General features: G+C 36.0%; 1 protein-coding gene across 1 annotated transcript in view; it reads right to left on the bottom strand.

The window, feature by feature from the left end:
• MYO16 (myosin XVI) overlaps positions 1-22333 on the bottom strand; it is a gene marked incomplete at both ends in the record, with an annotated part of 331914 nt that overhangs the window by 176441 nt on the left and 133140 nt on the right. The window contains 4 exon segments of the mRNA XM_082498511.1: positions 3184-3311; positions 7169-7234; positions 9377-9487; positions 17712-17862. Of these exon segments, the coding sequence (XP_082354637.1) occupies positions 3184-3311; positions 7169-7234; positions 9377-9487; positions 17712-17862 (456 nt within the window).

Genomic DNA, 22333 nt, shown 5'->3' on the forward strand with positions numbered 1-22333 from the left:
AATGATGACAACAGAAGGCGAAAGTGTACTCTTGCTGTGCAATTCCAAGAGTGCTCTTATGGCCAAATGGCATATCTTGCAGCTATCAAAGGGAATTTCATCTTGAGATGAGTACATACCCGCAGGGACAACCTGCTTTCACTGGATATACTACTAATAAAACCAAACAAAACTAGCAGCCTTCTGATTTGGTGTGGCTATTTTCCTACGTGGCATACTGATTGTAGGAGCTCTGAATTGGACAGTGTTTCAGGCCAACCATTCCATTACAGCAGCAGTAAACATGGTACAAGGTTTCTACGAAGTATTTAGTCTGAGCCAAAACCAGTACCAAAAACAGTGGGCCTTGTCAGTCTAGCTCAGGCAACTCATTTCACTTCTAGGGGAATTCGGCTTTGAAAAGGATGTAGGTTAAAATAGTTCCAACATCACCACCGCCCTCCCAGGTGTAATTTTGACCTGAGAGCACTTCTCCAGCCCAGCTCACCATGCCACCACCTGAATGTTTGTGCTGACACAAATGTTGGTGTGGAAATGAGGAAACAAGCAGCCAAAGGTATAAGGGCAGAAACACTCTTAGCCACCTTATTCCACTGTAATGTTCTCATGGATCTAAGAGTTCTTTTCACTTGTTCATCCACTGTCTCCTTGCTTCTGAACGCTCATATGAAATGGTCTTTCTAGCTACAGAAAGCTTCTCTGAGCTCCCGCATCTTCATTCAGCCTGTGATTCCACATTAGAGGGAAGTGTACTTTTTAAATTTTAAAATTTATTACTAGGCACACTCATCGCATTAAACACGCATGCATGGAATTGTATCCACAACTCAGATTTATAACTGGAGGTTTTTTAAAATTACAGACCACAGGCCAAACATGTACAGAATTTCTTACTCAGAAATGAAGAGTATGCTTGATAAAAGAGGTTGGAGAAAACAAAGTAAAACACCAAAGCTTGGAGTATTTCTGAACTGTAGAACTGCAGTTACTTGTTTCTGATAGGAAATGAAACAGATCTTGAAAACTTCTCCACAAACTCCTCTTCAAGTGAAAAATCAAAGAAAAACTGTCTGGATGCTAGACCACGTGACCTTAGGGGCAGAAACTAAGCAGAAGATTATGATTATGATTATTATCACAAAACCAATGGAAATTTCCTATATGACCTTTACTTTTCAGGCATTCATTATTTCCATTCTACCAATGGATTAATATAATGACAATAGCCCATTTTTAATGCCTCTTTATGAACTTCTGAAAGATCTCAGTTCCCTTCTGTTTTCTTATTTAGTGCTAGCAGAAGAAAGGTATTTACAAAGAACTGTTTCTAGCTGTTTCTGTTAAGTTGCATCTATACTTATTTCCTATTCAAAATTACCAGATGCTTTCCTTTCAGCTTCAATTTTCACAAATGACCTTTAAGTCTAATTAATTATCCACATAAAGGATATTTTAGGATGGCATATCTATGGGTTGCCTTGATGTGATATGACAATGTCTTGCCAAGTGCTGATGCCATCAACAGAGCACCCTCTTATCACATTCTCCATCAGGTCACTGATTTATAATAACCTCCAGTGTGGAGCAGGGATCAAGACAGTGGGGCTTAACACATGCCTTGACATTCTGATATAAAATCATCAGCAACTATTCCCTGATATCAAAGCCATTTACTGTTAAGTCAAATATTCTTTGTGTACTACTACACAATACTCCACTTGGCAGTCAGCCTTTTTCTCGAAGTGCAAATAAATATTACTTTCTCCTTCTTCTCCGACTACACTTACAGGCAACTTCACAAACATAATAATCAATTAGCAATGTCCAAGTTCCTACTTTGAAAAAAATGCTGAAGACAGTGCCTTAGGATATTTCTTATTTTTATCAAAATTATTATACCTAAAAAAAAGTTAACATTTACGAGAAGATAACAGGAACGTGCAGTAATGATTTCCTGCTTGAATGACACTGCTCACTGGGTAAGTATATAACTATTCCATTCTGATTAGGTTATAAAAAGGTTACCATTTGTTCCACACATAATTTATAAATTTATATATTTATAATTTAGAAACATAAACTATGTTTTTTTTATAAACTATGCTTTAAAAAAACATTTAATTAAAATATTCAGATGTATTTGAAGACTTAAAATACAGAACTTCAAATACTCACAGGATTCTGTATCCACATGAACAGAATGCAATAAATACATATGATTGTATTTATGTGTTCATTTTAACTCTTGTAACTCTAAACCAGGATTATTAGCTGCTTTTGAGTATCATAATCCTCTCCATTTATAATATTCAATTCCCTTATAATTAGAGATAGTTCAAGAGCAATTACAAGATTAATCAAGTGGATCAGCCTTTATTCCTGGCCAAATCAAAATCAGCCTTTCCCCTCCCTCCCGCGCCCATCTCCCATGAAGTCTGCAAACCCTTGCCATTATTTCAGCCAACAGCAATTCTCAAAGTGACAAGACTGAGCAACAAATTTCTTTGAGTAACTATGCCAAATTCACCAGACTTGCTGCTATTAGCTAAAGGAAGAAAAGGGATTAACAGATTTGGCGATCAAAAGTTCCAAGTAAATTCAAAGCTTTACCATTATAAAACTGGCATATTTGTATAACACTCTGTTTCACTGCAGATTTCTAATACATTTATTCACAATCTTGAATGCATTTGTGATTGCAACAACACTGTGAATAAAGGTACTGGTTAAAGTCTATTTTGAAGTTGGATAGCTAAATAACAAACTCATGGCCACACAAACACATGAGGCAGAGTGGAGGCTCCAATACAGGTGCCCCAACTCAGAGGTTTATAATTTATTCAAAGACTTCCAATTTTATTTTCTTTAGATTCTATTTCTAGTCCTGATCCATGTAATATTAGCAAACATACAGAGCAGTTTTGAATTCTTTACCATTAACTCTTTGCTCCTAATTAGATGCAGCTAGATGGAGTGGCAATTCCCCAAGAGAATTTATGAACTTGAGATGTAATTAAACCTTTTTCAGTTCTATTTTGTTCTAACGTATGATACAGAGATCAGTACACAGAAAGAAATCAGTTGGAGGAAAAAAATAAAATGGAAATCTCAACCGCTGGGTCCTGGGGGAAGCAGCTGAAAGGCAGGAGTTACAAATTAGTTAACAGAAAGATAAATTTTCACCTGAGGATAAAGCACTGGGGACGCTGCTCCTGGAATAGCATGTGGTAAGCTCTTTCAGCACAGGAAAATATATGTGGGGGAAGTGAGGAACACAATTTTCCAGAGTTACTTAAATAAAGCTGGGTGACCTGAAAAATTGTAGAAAATTAATATAATCAATACATTTCAAACAAATTATGTTCCCTCCCCCAATCCCCTAATCCTCAGTCTTTTGTAAATCTCTCTAAGCATTATAAACAGAATCCCTGTATGTATATATGCAGTACCATTACAGTATCTATGAAGAGTTTAATTAAAGAAAACAGAGCTGTAAGCATAGAAGATTTCATTAAGATATAAAATTAAACATAACAAGAGAACCCAACAACACTGGTTTGTCATTAAATAAAACAAAGCCTAGGAAGTTACTTTTTTATACCTCAAGTGTATCCTTCTTGAATGTATTGACTTAGAAATCTTACAAAATGAAATATTATCACTGCATTAAAAGTTAAAATTGAAATTAAGTATCTGAATTTATAAGCTAATCCATTTATTACATGACAGAGCAGTCTCCCACAAATACTGTCTCTGCAATATAGACTAACTTCTGTGATACACTTAGCTGGCAACATGTACTATCCTTAGAGCTTAAGTATGAGCAGAACCAATTATCTACTACTGAAACCTCACTTTTTTTTCCCTGAGGATATCCTGATGATCTTTCAGCTAATATCAAGCAGATTTTAGAAAAATTAGATAGCCTGCTAACATCTACAATTCTGTTGTTTCAGAATAAATATCATAAAGAAAATACAGAATGTGATTTAGATAAGATTGTGAGCAGAAACACCATACCATTTCACAAATAGCCTTAAATAAATAATTTTACCTACCTTTCTATATAGAAACTCATGGCAGCTGGGGGACAACTGGAACACTATGAAGCATCTAGAACGATACTGGATGCTATCACTTAAACAACCAATTCCCTTCCTTTTCATCATGTCCTGTTTTCTCCAACTATTCTCTCTAACAGCCTTTCCACCACAGTGCCGCTTTGTATTTGCTTCTTTCTCCAAACGAATCAGGTGCTTGTCACCCCTTCCTGTCTCTTGCCTGTCTTATTTATTTAGATGTTAAACTATTGAATCTTGGAGCATCTACAATGCCGTGGCTGAATGAATCCTCACAATATGGCCCTATTCACATTCAGGTCTTTTAAGCTACCAGACTAAAGATGATTAAATCCACACCAATCCTCAAGAATTCTTTTCAGTATGTCACAAAGCAGAATGATAAATCATTGCACACTTACTCTCATTGCATAATGTTGCAAATATTTCGCAAGTTTAGATATTTTTCTAACACACAGACTTCAAGAATGGATATATTTTCCCTAATCTGACACAAATCATAGAATCATAGAATGGTTTAGGTTGGAAAGGACCTTGAAGATCATCGAGTTCCAACCCCCCTGCCATAGGCAGGGACACCTCCCACTAGACCAGGTTGACCAAGGCCACGTCCAGCCTGGCCTTGAACACCTCCAGGGATGGGGCCTCAACAACCTCTCTGGGCAACCTGTTCCAGTGCCTTACCACCCTCAAAGTGAAAAACTTCTTCCTAATGTTTAATCTGAACCTGACCTCTTCCGGTTTAAAGCCATTCCCCCTCGTCCTATCGCTACATGGCCCAGTAAAAAGTCCTTCCCCAGCTCTCCTGTAGGCGCCCTTTAGGTACTGGAAGGCCACAATAAGGTGTCCCTGGAGCCTTCTCTTCTCCAGGCTGAACAGCCCCAACTCTTTCAGCCTCTCCTCATAGGGGACGTGCAAATAAACTCTTCACAAATGTAACAAAGTAGGATGACTGTAACACAAGTTGCTTCTACAGTTACTGATATCTCCAAAGTGACGTTTGCATGTTCCTAGTAGTATAGTGCTACTATAGTGTGTAGTGTAGTAGCACAGTGTATTTCCATGTAAAAATGCATTAATTTTATCATTTAGCAATTGCATTGAATTGCGTGTGAAGCAACATACATCAGTGTTCAATGTATGATTCTTTATGTCATCTCAGAGTCGGTAATTGCTTGTAAAAAGGTTTATTTTAGTAGAACTGTATCGGAATTAAATGTGGGAGGTCAGTGTAGGATAACAAAAAAATGCCAAAAAGTTATGAAAAGTGACTAAAAAAAGCATAAAACCTGAAGTGTTGCTGTTCTTGAAAAATGTACATGACAATCATTTCATTGGTTCATCCTGGATTTAAAAATAGTATCATGCCCAATACATCTTTGCATTCTCTTTTTTTTTTTTTTTTTTTTTTTTGGACATCTAACACACCACATACCTGCAACAAAAATGCTAACACTAATGAGCCACATCATATAGCATGTCAGTGTCTACTGAGGAATCAACATCATCCATTTTTATTACGTTAATATACGGGCCATCTAACACTTACAGGGTTCATTATAATACCAGCTAAGCTGCAGCAGTATATTCGAGCATTTCAAAAACAGAGAAAACAAAGCTATTTTACAACCATGGTTTTCTGCTCATCTGGGAAATGCATGTCTAATGCAGAATACCATGCATAATAATGATGGAGTAAAAGCAGTGGTCATCCACGGTGACCCAAACAATTACAGGACAAGAGATACCTCATGCTAAACTTGCTAAAATAGATCTATCACAGAGAGGTCAGAGAAGATGCAGCAAATGTTCAGGAAACATTCTAACAAGTAAGCCTACCATCTAACTTCTTTTTCTTTACAGTTCTCTCTTGGTGCACAAAATCATGTTTCTAATGTAAAACAGTGACAGGAAAAAATATCATCATCTAAAACCCCGGGGATGATGGATGATATCCATTTCTTGAAACTAAATTTAGACTCTCAACTTTGAATCTGCTGATACTGCCGTTGAATGTCACAGTATTTCTTTCTCTCAAATTTACTACTGATACACACAGAGCCACATGACATAGCAAATAGTCACAGATTAGTTGACTTACCAAATTTTGAACCCTTTATAATTCTTGTAAGCTAAACAAATACATGTGAGCTCTCCCTAACACAACAGTGAGCCTGATCTCTGTTCAGTCATGTAATCTCAGCGCAATGAGAAAATAAGGGGGGGAGGGGGGGAGAAATAAACAGTTATTCTCTGTCTCTAAAATGGCTGAGTGAGGATGAAGCAGAGATCAAATCATTTGTATTTATGTTACTCCCACTGATCTACAAATTCCACTTAAGTTGATACGAACGTCAGATAGTACCAGTGTCTAGGTACTGGAAATGATAAGCCCCTTGTAAATAACTAATCTGTCTCGTAAGTGAAAGATTAGAAAGAGAAGGGTAGTACTGTTCAAGAGAGAAACATCTGAAGCACTTCCTAAGTGGCCTTGTGCATATGACAGTGCTCAGAGGGACTCGTGTTCCCTTTGTCCATCTACTGCCCGTGCCCGACACAAGCCACCTCCGTATGACTGCCCCAACTCAGTGCTACGCTCCTGTCGAGCACTTTGCCCTCATTGCCTGTTCCGTGTCTGAACCAAGTGGCCTGGTGTGGAGCACAGACAGACATTTGAAGCCTTTCTGCACCATTCAAGGTTGTTATCTCCGTAATCATGTTTTGGGCAAGGGGGTGTGTGTGAACTCAGATAAGCACTGCATGAAATATGCGGGGTTTTTTGCAAGTTTGGCAGCGGCAGAAACCACCGAGGTCACGTTATGCATCAGGAACTATTTTTAAACAATCTCAAGTGCTACTGGTCATACAAAACATAAGCAAGATGGCTGTTTTACAAGTAAGACACAGCAAAAATTGTGGCATCTTGGAAGAAATGAAAATAATTTTATTAAAATATTAAGACTAAGATGCTCCCAACATAAAAAAGACCATACATGTTAATTAATTTTAGCGGTTTGGCCTGCCAAATGAACTAGATAAATCCACTGAAAAAGATCCACACCTTAACATTTTAAAGAGAGAATGCTTACCATGGTAGAATAAATAGGAAGTTCTTTAAAAGGGTTAACAAGCAACAGTATATCACCAATGTAGGTCTGAAAAAAGAAGACATAATTGCTTTATTAAATAATACATTAAATCTTTAAGGAGGCTAATGGTTTTCTTACAAAAAGGACTTTTGCCAAAGCCTCTTAAATCTAGCTATCAACTTATTAAACATAATTCACGAATTCAGAGCTTTTAACTTCATAACTTTACATTGAGATCTAAATTTGCAATTCAGACAGCATTAATTATTCTTTTTGTAATAAAACCGAATACTTCATAATGGAAAATTATGCATAAAAGAATTGCACTGCATATATCATTAGTAGATTAATGCTAATTTGTAATTTACCCTTTGTTAAACTACAAAAATATGACAGGCCCACCACATAAACAAGTTCCTCAAGCAATTTTTTGTGGGATAGATGACATAATTTAGAAACGCTATATTGATTAACCAGAATTGATACATTAAAATATGTTGCTTGTGGGACAAGACAGAGCAACCGATACATATATAAGTTTTTATGCCTGTGAACATGTGTACACGCATATAGAAAAAAAATCATGGCTATATTAAAAATAGTAAACCATCCACTGGTTTCAAAGGTGCCAAGATTTTATTATTCCATATTTAAACATTCGTATGTGAAAGATGTACTTGACTATAAGATTGTAGGTCACCCTTGATGCTATCCTTTTCACTCCACCTAAGTAGCTGCTGCTATATTATGCTCTTAGAATGCAAAAATGCCAGACCTTTGTCTCTGAAGATGTCAGACTGCAAACCATCACGTGAACTGTCCCAGTCTTGCTGCCTTTTTCAAAATGAGGTATTTTGATTTGGGGAGGCAGAAAATATTGCCTTTCATAATAAATGTACTATTTTTCTTCTGAAATTTATTTCTTCTCTCTCGCCCATCCTGACTTCACTGTTGGGTTTTCCTGCAGAATGGAACTTTTTAAAGCCTCATGAAACATGAAACAGGAAGTGTTTGGTGCTGAGGAAGATTTTGGGTTGGAATTGGAGCCCAATGACTTTTCCTTCTAAGCGTGAGAACCAAATCACCCAAAGGTGCAAGGATTTTCAGCATTGATGCTGACACTCTACCAAAGCACTATGTTTGCTTTTGAACGGAACATTAACGATCACTGCCTATAAATTTCCATTAGGCTAAGAAGAATGCCATGTCAGGGTATGAGATCCTCTTAAATAAAATATTCAGTATTTTAAAATAAAACATGACTTCCTTTTCATAGATACTGAGTATCTGTGGATCCTCCTGAATTTAGTTAAACTTATCTATGTTTGACATCTTTGAAAGTGAGAGAAATCAAAAGAAATACTCATAATAAAATAAGATTTGGTCCATAATTCTAAAAACCAAAATTTTTATTATCACTGAACACCATAACAGCTAGAATTGAAGTTCCCAAAATTTCAAAAGTAGTCACAGAAACATGCCAATTCCCCATATTCCTTCAGTCTAAACAGTGCAATCAACTTATACATTTAAAAAACAATTTGCATGTTTCACATTAACATGTCACTCAGCTGTTCAGTAAGTTAGAAACAAGTTATGAATAACACATGAACCAGGATACCAAAATTTTCAAGTGCAGATTTTTCTCCAGAAGTAATCTATGCCTAAATGAATGCCTCCCAAGTTTAATATGGCAAACCCAGGAAAACCTGCTTAACAAAAGCCTTGCTGTAATTATTTCATTTGGTATCCAGATGATTAACATTACAATATAAAGAATGATTTCTGTAATATAGGAAAAGATAATGAGTAATTAAATCTCCTATGTGAATTCTAAGCTTTTTAAATGTAAATTTCTTTTAAATTTCCAGTAATCATGTGCAATATTCAAGTTAACATAATGTTAACTTGGAAAGATCTTTTGGCAGTTTGAGGAAGATTACATGTGCCCATCAATCTTTACTAATACACTTGCTCTGTGAAATAAACCTATCTGACGCATTATTCCATTTTTTATTTCTGCTTTTCCTATATAAACTTGAGAAATTGCAGGGCTTACACACACATATGTCCTGATCCATTGAAATATTAGTCATGAATATGGGGCAGATTACTGTCCAGTACTTATGATAGTAATCCTATTTTTCCTATTCTCCTGTTAGCTTTTTTTTTTGAAAGCTTACTGTTGATAGGTGAATAGCAACTCACATATATCTGATTATTATTGAAACGCTTCTGAATCTCATAAAGCAGGCTGCTGTCTGTTAGCTCACTCAGAGAAGCCAGGTCATCATTTGGAGCTGGAGGCATTAGCTTGACCTAGAAAACACAAATTAGAGAAATAAAATCACTTCATAACCAATAATTCTGTACGGTAATGGTCTAACCTAAAGTATAAACCTGCATCACTAGGATTCATGGAAAGAAATGCATTAAGAGACTGGAAAGTTGTCACTCCTCCCAAACAATTACACATCAATTATCTTAAGCAAGAAAAGAACACTGAAAATTATTGTCAATGTTGGTGCATAACTGCATGAGTCTGATGGGCTCTTAAGAACATAGACCCCTACTAGAGTGCAATCTGCTATCCATGAACCCATAAAGAATCCCAGCTCAAATGCAGTTCTGCTCTCTTCATTAAATGTTTACGGCAGAAGAAATCAAGACGATAAAAGTTAATGCACTTGTAAACTGTTTATTGCACAGTATTTAACAAAGTTCTCATACTACTCTTCATCATACAGGATTTAAAATTGTATTAGAATTTTTCCTGCAGAATAGAAGGAAGCTAGTAAGAAACAGGAATCACGTTGTCAAGGAGACCAGAAGAGATTCAGAAGCACCTACTTTAACCAAAACTGGTGAATGAAATGAGCTTAACATTTTTGAGATTTAGGTTGAATAATACAAACTCTGCAAAGTAAAGTAAATGCTAGGGAAACCAAAACAAAATCCAAAAGACAGAATAGGAGGCAGAAGAAGAAAGTCAGTAATAAGGGAAATTTGATTAAAGGCAAAATAAATATTTAAACATTAAGCAATGTGCTTATAAATTAGGATCTATACTTAAAATGTAAGTTGATTCCTTTTTTGTGTCAGCCCAAAGAAAAACATTTTTTTTATCTCAGCAGAGTACTTAGGAACAGAAAATTCTCATGTGAACGACGGTAGAATTATTTGAACTTCTTGTTCAGTGTTTACTAAAATACTCTTTTTATTGTCTGTTTTGAGGATGGACAATGAAGATGATATTTCTTTGTTCCATTGTTCCGCTTAAGATGAAGGCTCAGGAGAAAAGCAGACACTGCCCTTTCCTGGAGAACAACTCAGCATCCTCAGCCTCTGGCACTGGCACATGGCAGGAAGTCAGTGACAAAAGCAGCAAGCAGACTGGGAGATTTTGGAGGGAATACGGAGTGTGCTTCTGGCAAGAAGACCCCAAAGGCTATGGATACTGGTGTGTAACACTGGGTGTCTGATCTCAGACTACTGAACGTCCATTGTTTCCGTAGAGTCAAGGTCTAGTTCAGAAATCTCAATGCCCTGAGTTCATTTTCTGCACTTGTCAGAGCTGCACTGTGTGATATTGCTGAAGATTTTCATCTTAACGAAATAAGACCAACAATGTCTCTTTGTCTACATACAAACACACTCATTCACACATAATTTTGTAGGCGACCGTGAGCAAACACTGGGAAGTTCGTACTTGTAAACAAGCAGGATGAATTAGATGTTTTGCATCTTCTCTAAATCATAGATCTTTGGCCCTATCAATATTTTTTCTTCTAAAAATAGAAGTATTGAATACCAGTATCAAAATACTCAACGAACAGTCATAAAACAGATGGTATTGTTTACTCTTCTATTTTATCAAGAGACAAACAATGCTCACCCCACATCACAACCACAGAACCACTAGCCCTGACGACATACAATACAATCTTTTCTTTTCTGTTTAAATATTTCACCAGCTTTACTCATATTCATATGCTGGTATGGTATAAATGAAGTTACAAAACCTCGAAATCTTCTCTAGTCTATACATAGAGAAATACAAATACAAATTGCAGAATATGAACTTCACACTTTATTTTATACTAAATATTCTTGTAGGTTTAAGGTTTTTGTCAAAAAATGACTGCTCTCACATCAGCACAACACCGCTCTCCCCGAGACACCTCTTTTTATCTGTACTTATTACTTGTTTAACTCAGACCATGCCACTATGAACATTTCTTAGCTTCCAAGCTTTTTTATGGCCTTAGTTATCCTAATATTACACAGCTGCTTACAGTCCAAACAAACTGTTTTATATATATATATATATACACACACACTTGGTTTTTGGTCACTTGCTCAAATCTACCTACTCTTGTCACAAGCTTAATCACTAAAGAAACTGCAAAAGAGATCAAACTTAATTCTAAGAAGTGTTACATAGCAGGTATGAAGCTCCTTAGAGACAAAAGGTGTATATAAGCAGGGCTTGCAAGGTGCCAGCTTCTGTTGAGTCCCAGAGCTCTGCAGTACCTTTTATCTATGGAGGGCACACACCTACTGTTTTCTCTACTTCAAGCCCTGTAGCTGTTACTGTAGTTTTGTTTCTTGTAATAGCTCTGGGGATTTTCACAATACTATTGCGGGCTTCAAAGACTTCCATTTTGGGATTGACACCCAAAGTGGAAAAATTTTGGGACCTCTTCTTTAGTCTTTAATCATTTCCTTACTATTCCTCTGAAGATAAATAAATTCAGTAGAAAATAATGCTTAAAAGAAGTATATGAGGAAACCAGCAAACTTCACACAGAAAGTTGTAGCCTATTTTTATCAGCTCTATCAACAGGCAATAAATGTTGATGAATAAAATGGTATAAGTAAACTTCATATGCATTTAAAAGCATGAATATTAAAAAGAGATTTTTCAATGTTTTTCCACTCTCCCGCTAAAACAGGAAAGGCAGGCATCTAAACTGCCTTCCATCCGCAACGGATGTTGAACTAGACAGATAAAGTAGCAACCCACAAAAAAGAGTAAGGAAAATGTACCTTACAGTAGTTCTAGATGTACTGGCTGTATAGATGTACAAGGACAAGAAGGCACTAGTGCCCAATCACACTTTAATGATGCTTTCTATTTCCTTCTTGCCCCATAAAAATTGTGAAAAAACACCCCTCATTCCATTAAGTTCGAAAAGCAATAAACGTACAAATGCAAAAAAGTAAGTATCTCAAGGAGATTATTTATTAGATTTTCTAATGTAATGACTGTTTCCTACATGTACATGTAAATTTCACAATGTATCTTCCCACAGTCCTCATCTCACTGTCTCATTTTTTGCAGAAGAGATGTACTCTATAATCGTGGAGTCTATCAAACTGTTATTGTGACTATTCTCCTTTTTCCTGTCTACTTAAAATATTCTCTTCTTAACATCTTTGTATTTTTAAGCTCAGAAAGCAGAATACGAGTTTCAAACAAGACAAATATACACAGGTTGCCTGGTATATCTGTCTGTGTCTTTCTGTCTGCCTATTCTAGAGGTTTATTCCCCACCACGTTAAAGTGAATGCAGATTTTTCTGTAACACAGAAGATGTCATTTCTTGCTCTTTTTGTTTTTAATCATGGCAGTTGGCTGTAAAGCTGGCTAGAAAACAAGAATTCCAATTGTCAAAAAAAAAAAAAAGGAAATTACATTTTGACATTTGTTTTTGATGATGCACATTGGAATGGAACAAAAGAATTCCAAGAACTTAAGTTTCTTGTAGAGGGAAAGCAGATGAAAGACAGAAGCCTGTGGCCTCCTTCCCTTATTAGTGTGCTCACCTGGCTTGCAGGAGCAAAGCAGGCACAGGTCTTCACTATACTCCCTTATGTCCTATCAAAACTCAGAACATCTGTGCCAGAGAATGAGCTTCTCTTAATCTATCTCTATAAAGAATAAACCTACACTAGTCTAGAGACAAATGTCTTCATTTATAAATAAAAGAGGCATTTGGATTCGAGCACTGCCCCGAGGTTCTCTGTATTTTCTGAGCTGTTAGCATGCTTCCTTGTACGTTCTTGGCTCATGCCAGCTGGTGCTCATGCAGATAATATCTGGCTGTCATTCAGGCCACATGCCAATGGTCATTCCCCATAAGCTGCTTTGGCATGACCCCATCTTTTGAGGGAAAAGAGTTTTGTCTTATGGGTGTGCACTGACCCATCGCACATATCCCTAGGCTGGAGAAGGGGTCCTGGCTTATTTTATTTCATAATCTCAATATAGCCAAAGATGCTGATTCTATAGATAGATGGTTAGAAATGTGAAGTTCTAAGTTAAACTCCAAGTAAGGGAATGGAAACCTTTTTCCATCAACTTTTTTTTTTTTTCCTATAAAGTTTATTATTTGGTGATTCAGCATTTTCTAATACTCTTTGCATCAAAATTCACAGCTCAATAAGTCACACAGAAATTAGAAACTCTAAGTGCATTAAAATCATGACCAATTTGACCTGGTAGTAAACACTATTTACATCATTAATAACTTATTTGTCGGCTCCTTCAAATTCTGTTCTTCTCATCTACTTTTCTGAGCATACAGATGAGTTTTCTCTATTTTTTTGCCTCGATGCACATAGGTAGCTATCATACTGATAGCATGATGCATATTTTACGAGCCATAAAAGAAAAATAGCCATAAATACAGCATAAGTTCCAATAGAATTATGCCACTGGAAGTTATTAGTTTTTGAGATTTTTATAATGCTAACAATGAAGATTCCTATTTACTCATTTAAGTTACCAATACTTAACAGTATTCACAATCTGCTCAGATAATAATATCTAATGATTTTTATTTATTTAAATACTTGTGTCACCAAAATAAGTATGCATTCTAGCTCTTATGTGTAATACTATGATATACGTAGTTGTCACTTGTGTATGTGGCAAGCAATACCAGAACAATCAAAAGGACATCAGGGAATACTCTATCACAGAGTTCATATGGGCAATAATATGTAAACAAGAATTATAAGCCAAAGACAAAATATTTTTTTTAAAATACCCAATTAAGAAAAAGAAAACATTTGATCTAAATTTGTTTGTAGCATGAAGCACAATAATTCGATTCCAGGGCAGTAATTTTAATCTGCTATGAGAAAAATATCCCTCCCAGCTGAAGGAAGAGAAATTGCCAGCTATGATAAAGTTCTGGAAATTATTCATACTGGTTTCTTTGTTTGGCAGCACAGACCTTGACAGTACAGGTGATGAAAGAACATCTTTTACCTAGGAAAATGCAAAAGCTAATACAAGCCAAGAGAGACCCAAAATGTTTTATCAGTGGAGTCATTTGATCCCCATCTCCCATGCTTCATGGAAAAAAAAATCTTACTTCATGAGAAATAATATTTTGTTAAGGCTTTTTTTCATTATCTTTGTAATTAAAAAAACCTGAGGCTACGTATAAATTTGAGCTGTTAGTTTTCTCAAACCAAAAAAGTTACAAGCTTTCTCTATTAAAAATGCATGTGTCAGATGTAATAAGATGAACTTTTTCTCTCTGATGCCCCAATAAAGGTCTAATCTGCATGCCATATTGCCTAAGAACGTATGAAATTTCTGACACAAAGCATGGGAAATATCATGCTGATCTATTTCAATAATATATGAACATAATATCCAAGTAATGGCTCCACATATCTTATTGAAAAATTAAACAGTACACGATTACTTTGAATGTAGTTTGGAATGCAACTGGTAAGAATAAAAGATAGTGCAACTCATTAGAATTAGTATACCCAAGAGGCAGAGATAGGGGGAAGGGGTTGCTCAAAGCTCTCCTTTGGTGTCAGCGTGAAAGAAAAAATTTACTTTCTAAATTGTGAAATAAAAAAAAAAAAATGTGTTACCTGGAAATAACATCTTTGAAAACTAAGATCTACATATTATATACACAAAGTATGGATGATACACATATACCTACAGTTCATAATGCATGGGAAGTAGTATAGAGTACAATCCTTGTCCTCACAGGGCAACAAAAACTACATTACATTAACAAGAATATTAAAGTCCACAGAAATTTTGGTCTTGATTGCTCTTCTTCAATTACGGCAGGTTTTACTGCCTCTTGATTCTTGGGGCCAGAGGCCAGCTTGTGACAGGTATCTCATTCCAACAGAGAACAGAATGGAAGAAACAAAGCACTGCTCATAGTTAGCATTATGTTTAAGTTACTGCAGCTTACTGTTCTGTAAAAAACTGAGACTGCCAATGAATACATTAGCTGCAACAAGAAATATCTATTACCAAAAGGCCAGTTTCCAGGACCACTATTATGTCACTTCAAAAAAAGAAAAAAAACCCTCATATTTTCATCGACAAAACATGAGTATTCTTTAGTTTGCTAAAATTAAACTGTTTCCTGAAGCGATGAAAGTGTTCTACGCTCTTTTGTCCATGAGAGCCAAAATGTATTAAGCCTTCGCCAACTGAAAAGTTCTGTTAATCTATGATTTTTTTTTTAATGCAACCAGTCATTTAAAAACACAACAGCTGAAATAGCATGGTTTCTAACCTATCCCGTGTTACTGCTGATTTCCCAGCTAAGACTGTTCCTGCTTATTCATTTCCAAGGGAGCATTACTCCTTATTCAGCAACTGCAGATATCGGGCAAAGTTTGTAGTTTCTACTACTTTTAAAAGACCACAAGATACACATTTCTTCTAGCTCATGTAAAGTAGAATTTCAGAGAGTTTTCTGCAGAAATTTCTCAGCTAATGGAGCTAAGAGAGATTCACCTTTAATTTTACTGTCTTGTCTTTGTATAGTAACTGTTGTGGGAAGTTGCACTGAAGTGTGGTCAAACATTAGAACAAATAAAGTTTTGAAAACCTGTCCTGGAACCCTGAAGTGACCACATCATGGTCGAGGTGAAAACTACCAGCATAAAAACCTCTGGTTGCTCTTTCTCGCCCAGGAGATTAGTTGCTCTTCTTCGGTTTGCATAGGTTTTACTGCATAAACTGTAAAGTGAAAGGCTAGCCTAGAGATAATGAAAACTTGAATAATTTTAGGTAAGTCCATACCAAACCAGAATCAAGCAGAAAAAAGTATGTATGTTCTTGTCCACACTTCTGTTGAACATCTAGAATCCTAGAATCATAGAATGATTCGAGCTGGAAAAGACCTTAAAGATCATCTAGTTCCAACCCCTTGCCATGGGAAGTGATAGTCTCAGCGAGACCCTAAGCTAAACACCTCCCTTTATTTTCCTATAATTATAAGAGGGTTCCTCCTAATAGTGTTGCAAGCCTTTAGTTTTCTGACCAGCAGTGCTTCTTTCTTGGATTGACTGTGTTTTCATCCCATCACTATACAGTCAGCAAGGCCAGAAAATTTATGACATGAAAACAAGATGTAAGCCAGTTGCAAAACATTTTGTGGTATCTTCTGACTGAATAGGGAAATGAGTGCTCTGTGGGATTCCAAAGCTGAGGACTTTCAGAGATGTACTCGTATGATTGACACAGGAACTCTTATGATTGACACATAAACTCATATGATTAACGCATTCCTCTGAAACACATTCAAAAACAAAAGCAGTGGAGTGTGGATGATTCTGCCAAGGCAGTTACACAGATTTCTTGAACTGAACATGGTTTAAATGGAATCGGTATCTTGCTCTTTCGTTATGCTTCAAACTCGCAGTAAATTATTCTAAATGGAAAATCTCCCCTCCACCCCCAGATTCTAAAGTGTTTTTTTTTTTTTTTTTCTTAAGTGGCTAAATACTTCTGGAATATGTGTTTCATAAACACATGTAACAGAAAATAAAACCCATTTTACCAAAAAGAAAAACCAAACCCAAAACCAAAAAACAACCCCAAAACCCAACCCAAACAACATTTAAGTCCTAAACATTCAAAGTTAGGACATGCCAGATTTACAAGCAATAGATAATCGCCTCCTTTTGCATTTACCCTATATGCTGAATGAGATTGTAATCCTGCAGAGAAATCTCTAAAAGGTATCCAAATCTGTACAAAAATGAGTTAACACAAGAAAGGGAGTTAACACTGCAGCTGTAAATCTGGCAATTCTTATCTTTAAATTGCAGTCACTTATTTTGCAACTTAATATTCCTTAGACCTTCTTTTTGCTTTTGCAGTCTCCCAGGTTGTGTTTCTTTCCTTTGTAAACCAAAGTTAGAGATGAGAGAGCACTCAGCAGTGCTAACAGTTGTCTCTCCCCTGTTGTGAAACATGAATAGAGTTTGAGGAGCTCTGAGCCCTCCGACTGCCTCAGCCCTTGACCTGCCACCAGTATCTGATAGCAGGCAGCTGTTCAATTTGCAAAGAGGGAACTCTTTGCAGGATCAGAATGACACAGGGAGTCATCAAGGAGACAAGGCTCCACAGTGCAAATGATATTACTGTGTGGTGAGGGGAAAAAAAAAAAAAAAAATCACTGTGGTCTTTGGCTTCATTAACTTCACAATTTCCAGACCTAAGCACTAACAAACACGTCAAGAAACTGCATGCCGTTACCTGTTCAGGTTTGGTTGTAGTGTTCACAGTGACATTTTCGGATGCACTGTCTTGAGATTGCTGCTTACACAAACCTTTAGCTGCATCTTTAAACATGGTGTCTTTCTCCAGCAAACTGTCTCGCTTGGCAATCGGTAAAGCCAGGGGATTGCTACAAAGAGAATCAATAAAGCAATTATACTCCTCCTGAAGATGTCAGACAAACAAGAGATTGCCAAATGTGGGTGGCACAAACACAGAACTAAGATATAATTCAAGGCTGAGACATGAATTCCTGGTCTGAGTACAAAAAAGAAATTGGTGAGAAATAAACTGTTCACATAGGTTGGTCTGTTCCCAAAGACAGAGCAAAACACTTTGATTTAAAATTCACCTTTATGCACATCTTTTCTGAAGCAGAACTGAGCAAGCCAAAGAGAATATGCATGAGTCTGCTTTTGACAACACCAGGCTGGAAAATCAATAGCCAATTTGGAAATGGAATTTAAAATACACAATTAGCCTATGCAATAATGTTTTGGAAAAGAATAGGTTTTAAAATAATTCAATACAGATATTGCCATTGCAGTTAAAATTAAATTCCATCACTTTTTAGTTTATTTTTAATCAGACAATATCCAAGATATATTTTATGACCAAAAGCTGCTTTGAATTTGTGATATGTTAAAAGAAAAAAAAAAAACCAAAAACACACAAGGAAACAGTAGACAAATTGCTGCAACGATAGACAATACTCTTCATTCACATATAAGTTAAACCTATTCTTACATGCATGGGGATGTTTTCCTTACTGACACTTCAGACAACATCACACTTCTGAAAAACAACAATGCCAAAATCTTGGATGATTTTGGCAGTGTTGTACATCCAGAGGAATTAGTGAGGAATCAGCCCCAGGAGTCGAGAATACAAAGATCTTAAAAAATAATCATCTGGGCTCTGACAGTGCAAATAAGACAATCTCATGGAGTGTACAGCAGCTTCTTGCCAAAATGTGTGCATAATTTCTTTGAAAGAAAATGTGGACTCAATGTGGGACTGGGGGATAGTGCATTCCACTAGGGATAAAGCCCAGATGTCAAAGGTACTTTAAAAAAGTATGGTTTTACTCTAAGTTACTTGAGTTTGATCACTGATTATAACAAAGCCAGGATTATACACACAGTTTACTCAAATGAAATGAAGGAGGACCCATATCTAACATTGATTTCAATTCAGGATAAGAACTGCTGTTGGAAACAGAACTGAAACACAGTTTTAGAAAGGTACAGTCCTAAGCAGAGGTAAAGCGCCTTCTAAGCAGAATTCATTGGAAAACAAGTCAAAATAGTTTACTATGGAAAAAAAAGATACACGAACAAAGCCTTTCTTTTGATGAAATCCTGAATCTGCAAACATTGCAAGAATTAGTTTAACATTTTGTAATGAAATATACAAAATTTCTTTTCCTATGATGTTTTGTTTCTGACATTTTAATGTAAAATGTGTAAACACTAGTAAAAGTAAAAATTTCTATTTACTGCTTTGATTTACCAAAGATAAATTTGTCATACATTTGTTTACCAAATGTCACATAGACAAAAGATCCAAGAACCAACTGGTTTTGCCTTTTTTTTAATTTGGTCTGCAGAACAGAAAAACCATTATCTATTTTTGTGAACTTGGTGATTAGATGTCATAGAATAAGAGATATCAGTTATTAGATGGTAGAAGAAATGAAATAGCTGTGACACCCACAAGCAGAAATTACTAATACTAATGCACATTTTACCCAGACTCAGAATTAAACAAAACAATTAAATACAAAATTTTGATTTTGAGTAGTCTTTTGCTACTGTCCAAACCTGCTCAAATTCCTTTGGTCTGAATTATTTTTAAGATATAACCACAGACAAAGAGAAGAAAGATTTAAAGAAAAGCGTAAGCCAAATGAATTCAAGTATTAAAAACTGAAGCACTGCCACTTATAATTTTTTATTATTCATGTGTTGCCTGTTTTAAATTGTGAAGATCCAGGATTTTTTTGCTGTGGATTTGAACCTTATCCATTTAGTCACACCATTTTTTATTAACTATACAACACACATTAGATACAATTCTTAAAATTCAGCTGTAAACTCATCGCAACCAAATAAAATTTTCAGGTGTCACAAAAGAGAAGTAGGTTGCAAATCACAGAAAAGTTGAGAAAAAAAGGTGCCTACTGTTTCCACAGATGCATTTTGAACTTAAGAAGACGATAATAACATGACTTCACAGGCGTGTTGCATGTATTGATGTACAGGAGAATAGCCTATAAATTATGTGCTTTTGTGAGATATTAATAGGACTTTACTTGATGGAAATGCTGAAATAGAATTCATATTATAACAAAAATGTGAATGTGTACAAGAAAGAAAAACATATTAAAATTACTCCAACAATTCATTATGACTCAGCTTCAAGAAGATACTGTGCAAAATAAAACTGAAATAAAATGTTTCCAGAAAACAGTGGCTTTTTAGAAAAACATTTTTGTCAACATTCATATGTATTCTATTAGTCGCAAGTCAAGCGATGCCATGGAAAATTGAACTACAGGACAGCACAAGAGAAGATTTTATGTTAATGTAGGCAAATGGATTAGCATGACCTGCCTTCTTTATGAAAATTAATGGATAATTAATAGCTAATTAACCACAAAGGGAGACTTAAACCAAAATAATGTTGCATAATAAAGAGGAAGAATTACTTAGGATGATTTTATTTGAACACGGTAGGACTGTTGCTACTGGCATACCTAACTGGGAAAAAATCTTGCATGTTCTATAGAGGAACAGCCATCTTAATTTTAGGTGTATAAGCCATCATATATGGAATTAATTTGAAATTCTGTGTAGGTTTTTTTCTTTTAGATAAACTAAGTTGGTTTTCTATAATTTGCCATCCTCTAGCATGCCCTTGTTTTTTCAGGAAAAAAAAAAGATCATACAAAATACTGAAAGCTGACAATCAAATAATTGGCAGTTTTATCATCAATACTTGAATCATTAGGGCAACCTTTAACTTGGCAGAAAGATGATATAAAAGGCAGGTTCTGCAATGTCATTTTCATGGGCTCTTTGAGCTTATAGCTTTTGCTGGAGAGAACTTCTATTACTGTGATTCTTCCACACGCAATTCTGAGATCCTCCAAAGAATTTCTAAGCCAGTCAACACCTGTAAACAGCATAATCTCTGAAATTTCAGCCTAAAAAACTTTTTGAAGTTTTTAAAGAAGCTTCAGAATGGATTAAACACTCAAGAGTGTTTGAAACCACTAGAATAATTGAAATGCAAGTTGCTACATAAATGGTTAAACAGAAATGCTGTGCAAGAAGAAAAATGTTCTCTCTTTTCTGCCTTGTTGTCTCAAACATATCTATGTATATTTTATTTCACATTATTCTGCTGATTTTGAAACACATCCCTTACTATAATTAATATTTACTTACTTAGATACATACCAGAAAATAGATAATGTGGTTAAGTTAGCATTACTTGGAGTATAAGTTCCTAATTTTTTAGTATTTATTACTACCTAGATGACTGCACTATTTGTGTGTTTAGGGACTATTTCACTGACAAAAGTTCTACTAGTACATGTAATAAAATAGAACTGCAGTGGGGATCATTGCAACCATATCACGAGGCTAATGTCACCTTTAAACAGATACAGGCAATTTAATTTCCTAAACTATAATATTAATGTATTCTGGTGCAAGTATTTTTGCCAGTGGAGTAAAAGAATTTCTTCTGATTCTACCATTAAAATTAAAACTGGCAAAACTTTCCAGCACAGACCTTAGGTTTTCTGCATTGATCAACCTTCAGAAAACCTCACGACATCAGTAAAATTCTGTCCTTTAGCTAATTTACTTGGTCAACTTTCAAAGAAGCTCATACTGGTAATAAAAGGAAAGACAAATATTGGTTATATGACAATGTGGTCTCCAATACAAAACCAGCTCCCTACTCATTGGCCTCTACTGCCACGGATTTTCATGGGCCGGGTTCCACCATTTTATTCCCAAATGATAACATTTTAACAAAACAGTAAGAATCACTCAAATAAGGTGGCAATGCATTAATTAATGGTACATCAAACACATTTGAAAATCTTTATAACGAGATGCTGTTAAAATTTATATAATGCAATGAGCAAAGTGTATTTCCTGCAAATTACTGTACTGGGTATAAGCTGCACGGTTTTGGTAGAAGAGGGGCTGCTGGGGGGCTTCTGTGGGAAGAGGCCACATGTTGCCCCATGCTGGACACAACTGGTTTCAGCCAGCTTCACAATGGACCCAGCTGAGACCATTGGCCAAGCTGGTGGCATCTCTGTGAAAACGTATTTAAGAAAGGGCAGAATACGTCACATGGAGAGAGGAAGAGAGAGAAAAAAAAAAGACTGAGAAACAAAAGAGGGACCACCAAGGTCAGAGGAGTGGAAATGCTCCATGGCAGAGCAGGCACCGCCACCTACTGAAGGGACTGCAGTTGTTTTTCTCTGCTGCTGCTTCTTTCTTGTTCTTTTCCTGTGTGGCACACGGAGGAGCCACACTGGGGCGGGTACACCCCTGGAAGGACTGCAGCCTTTGGAT

Source organism: Vanellus vanellus, assembly GCF_965231255.1.
Source record: "Vanellus vanellus genome assembly, chromosome: 1".
NCBI classification, from domain to species: Eukaryota; Metazoa; Chordata; class Aves; order Charadriiformes; family Charadriidae; genus Vanellus; species Vanellus vanellus.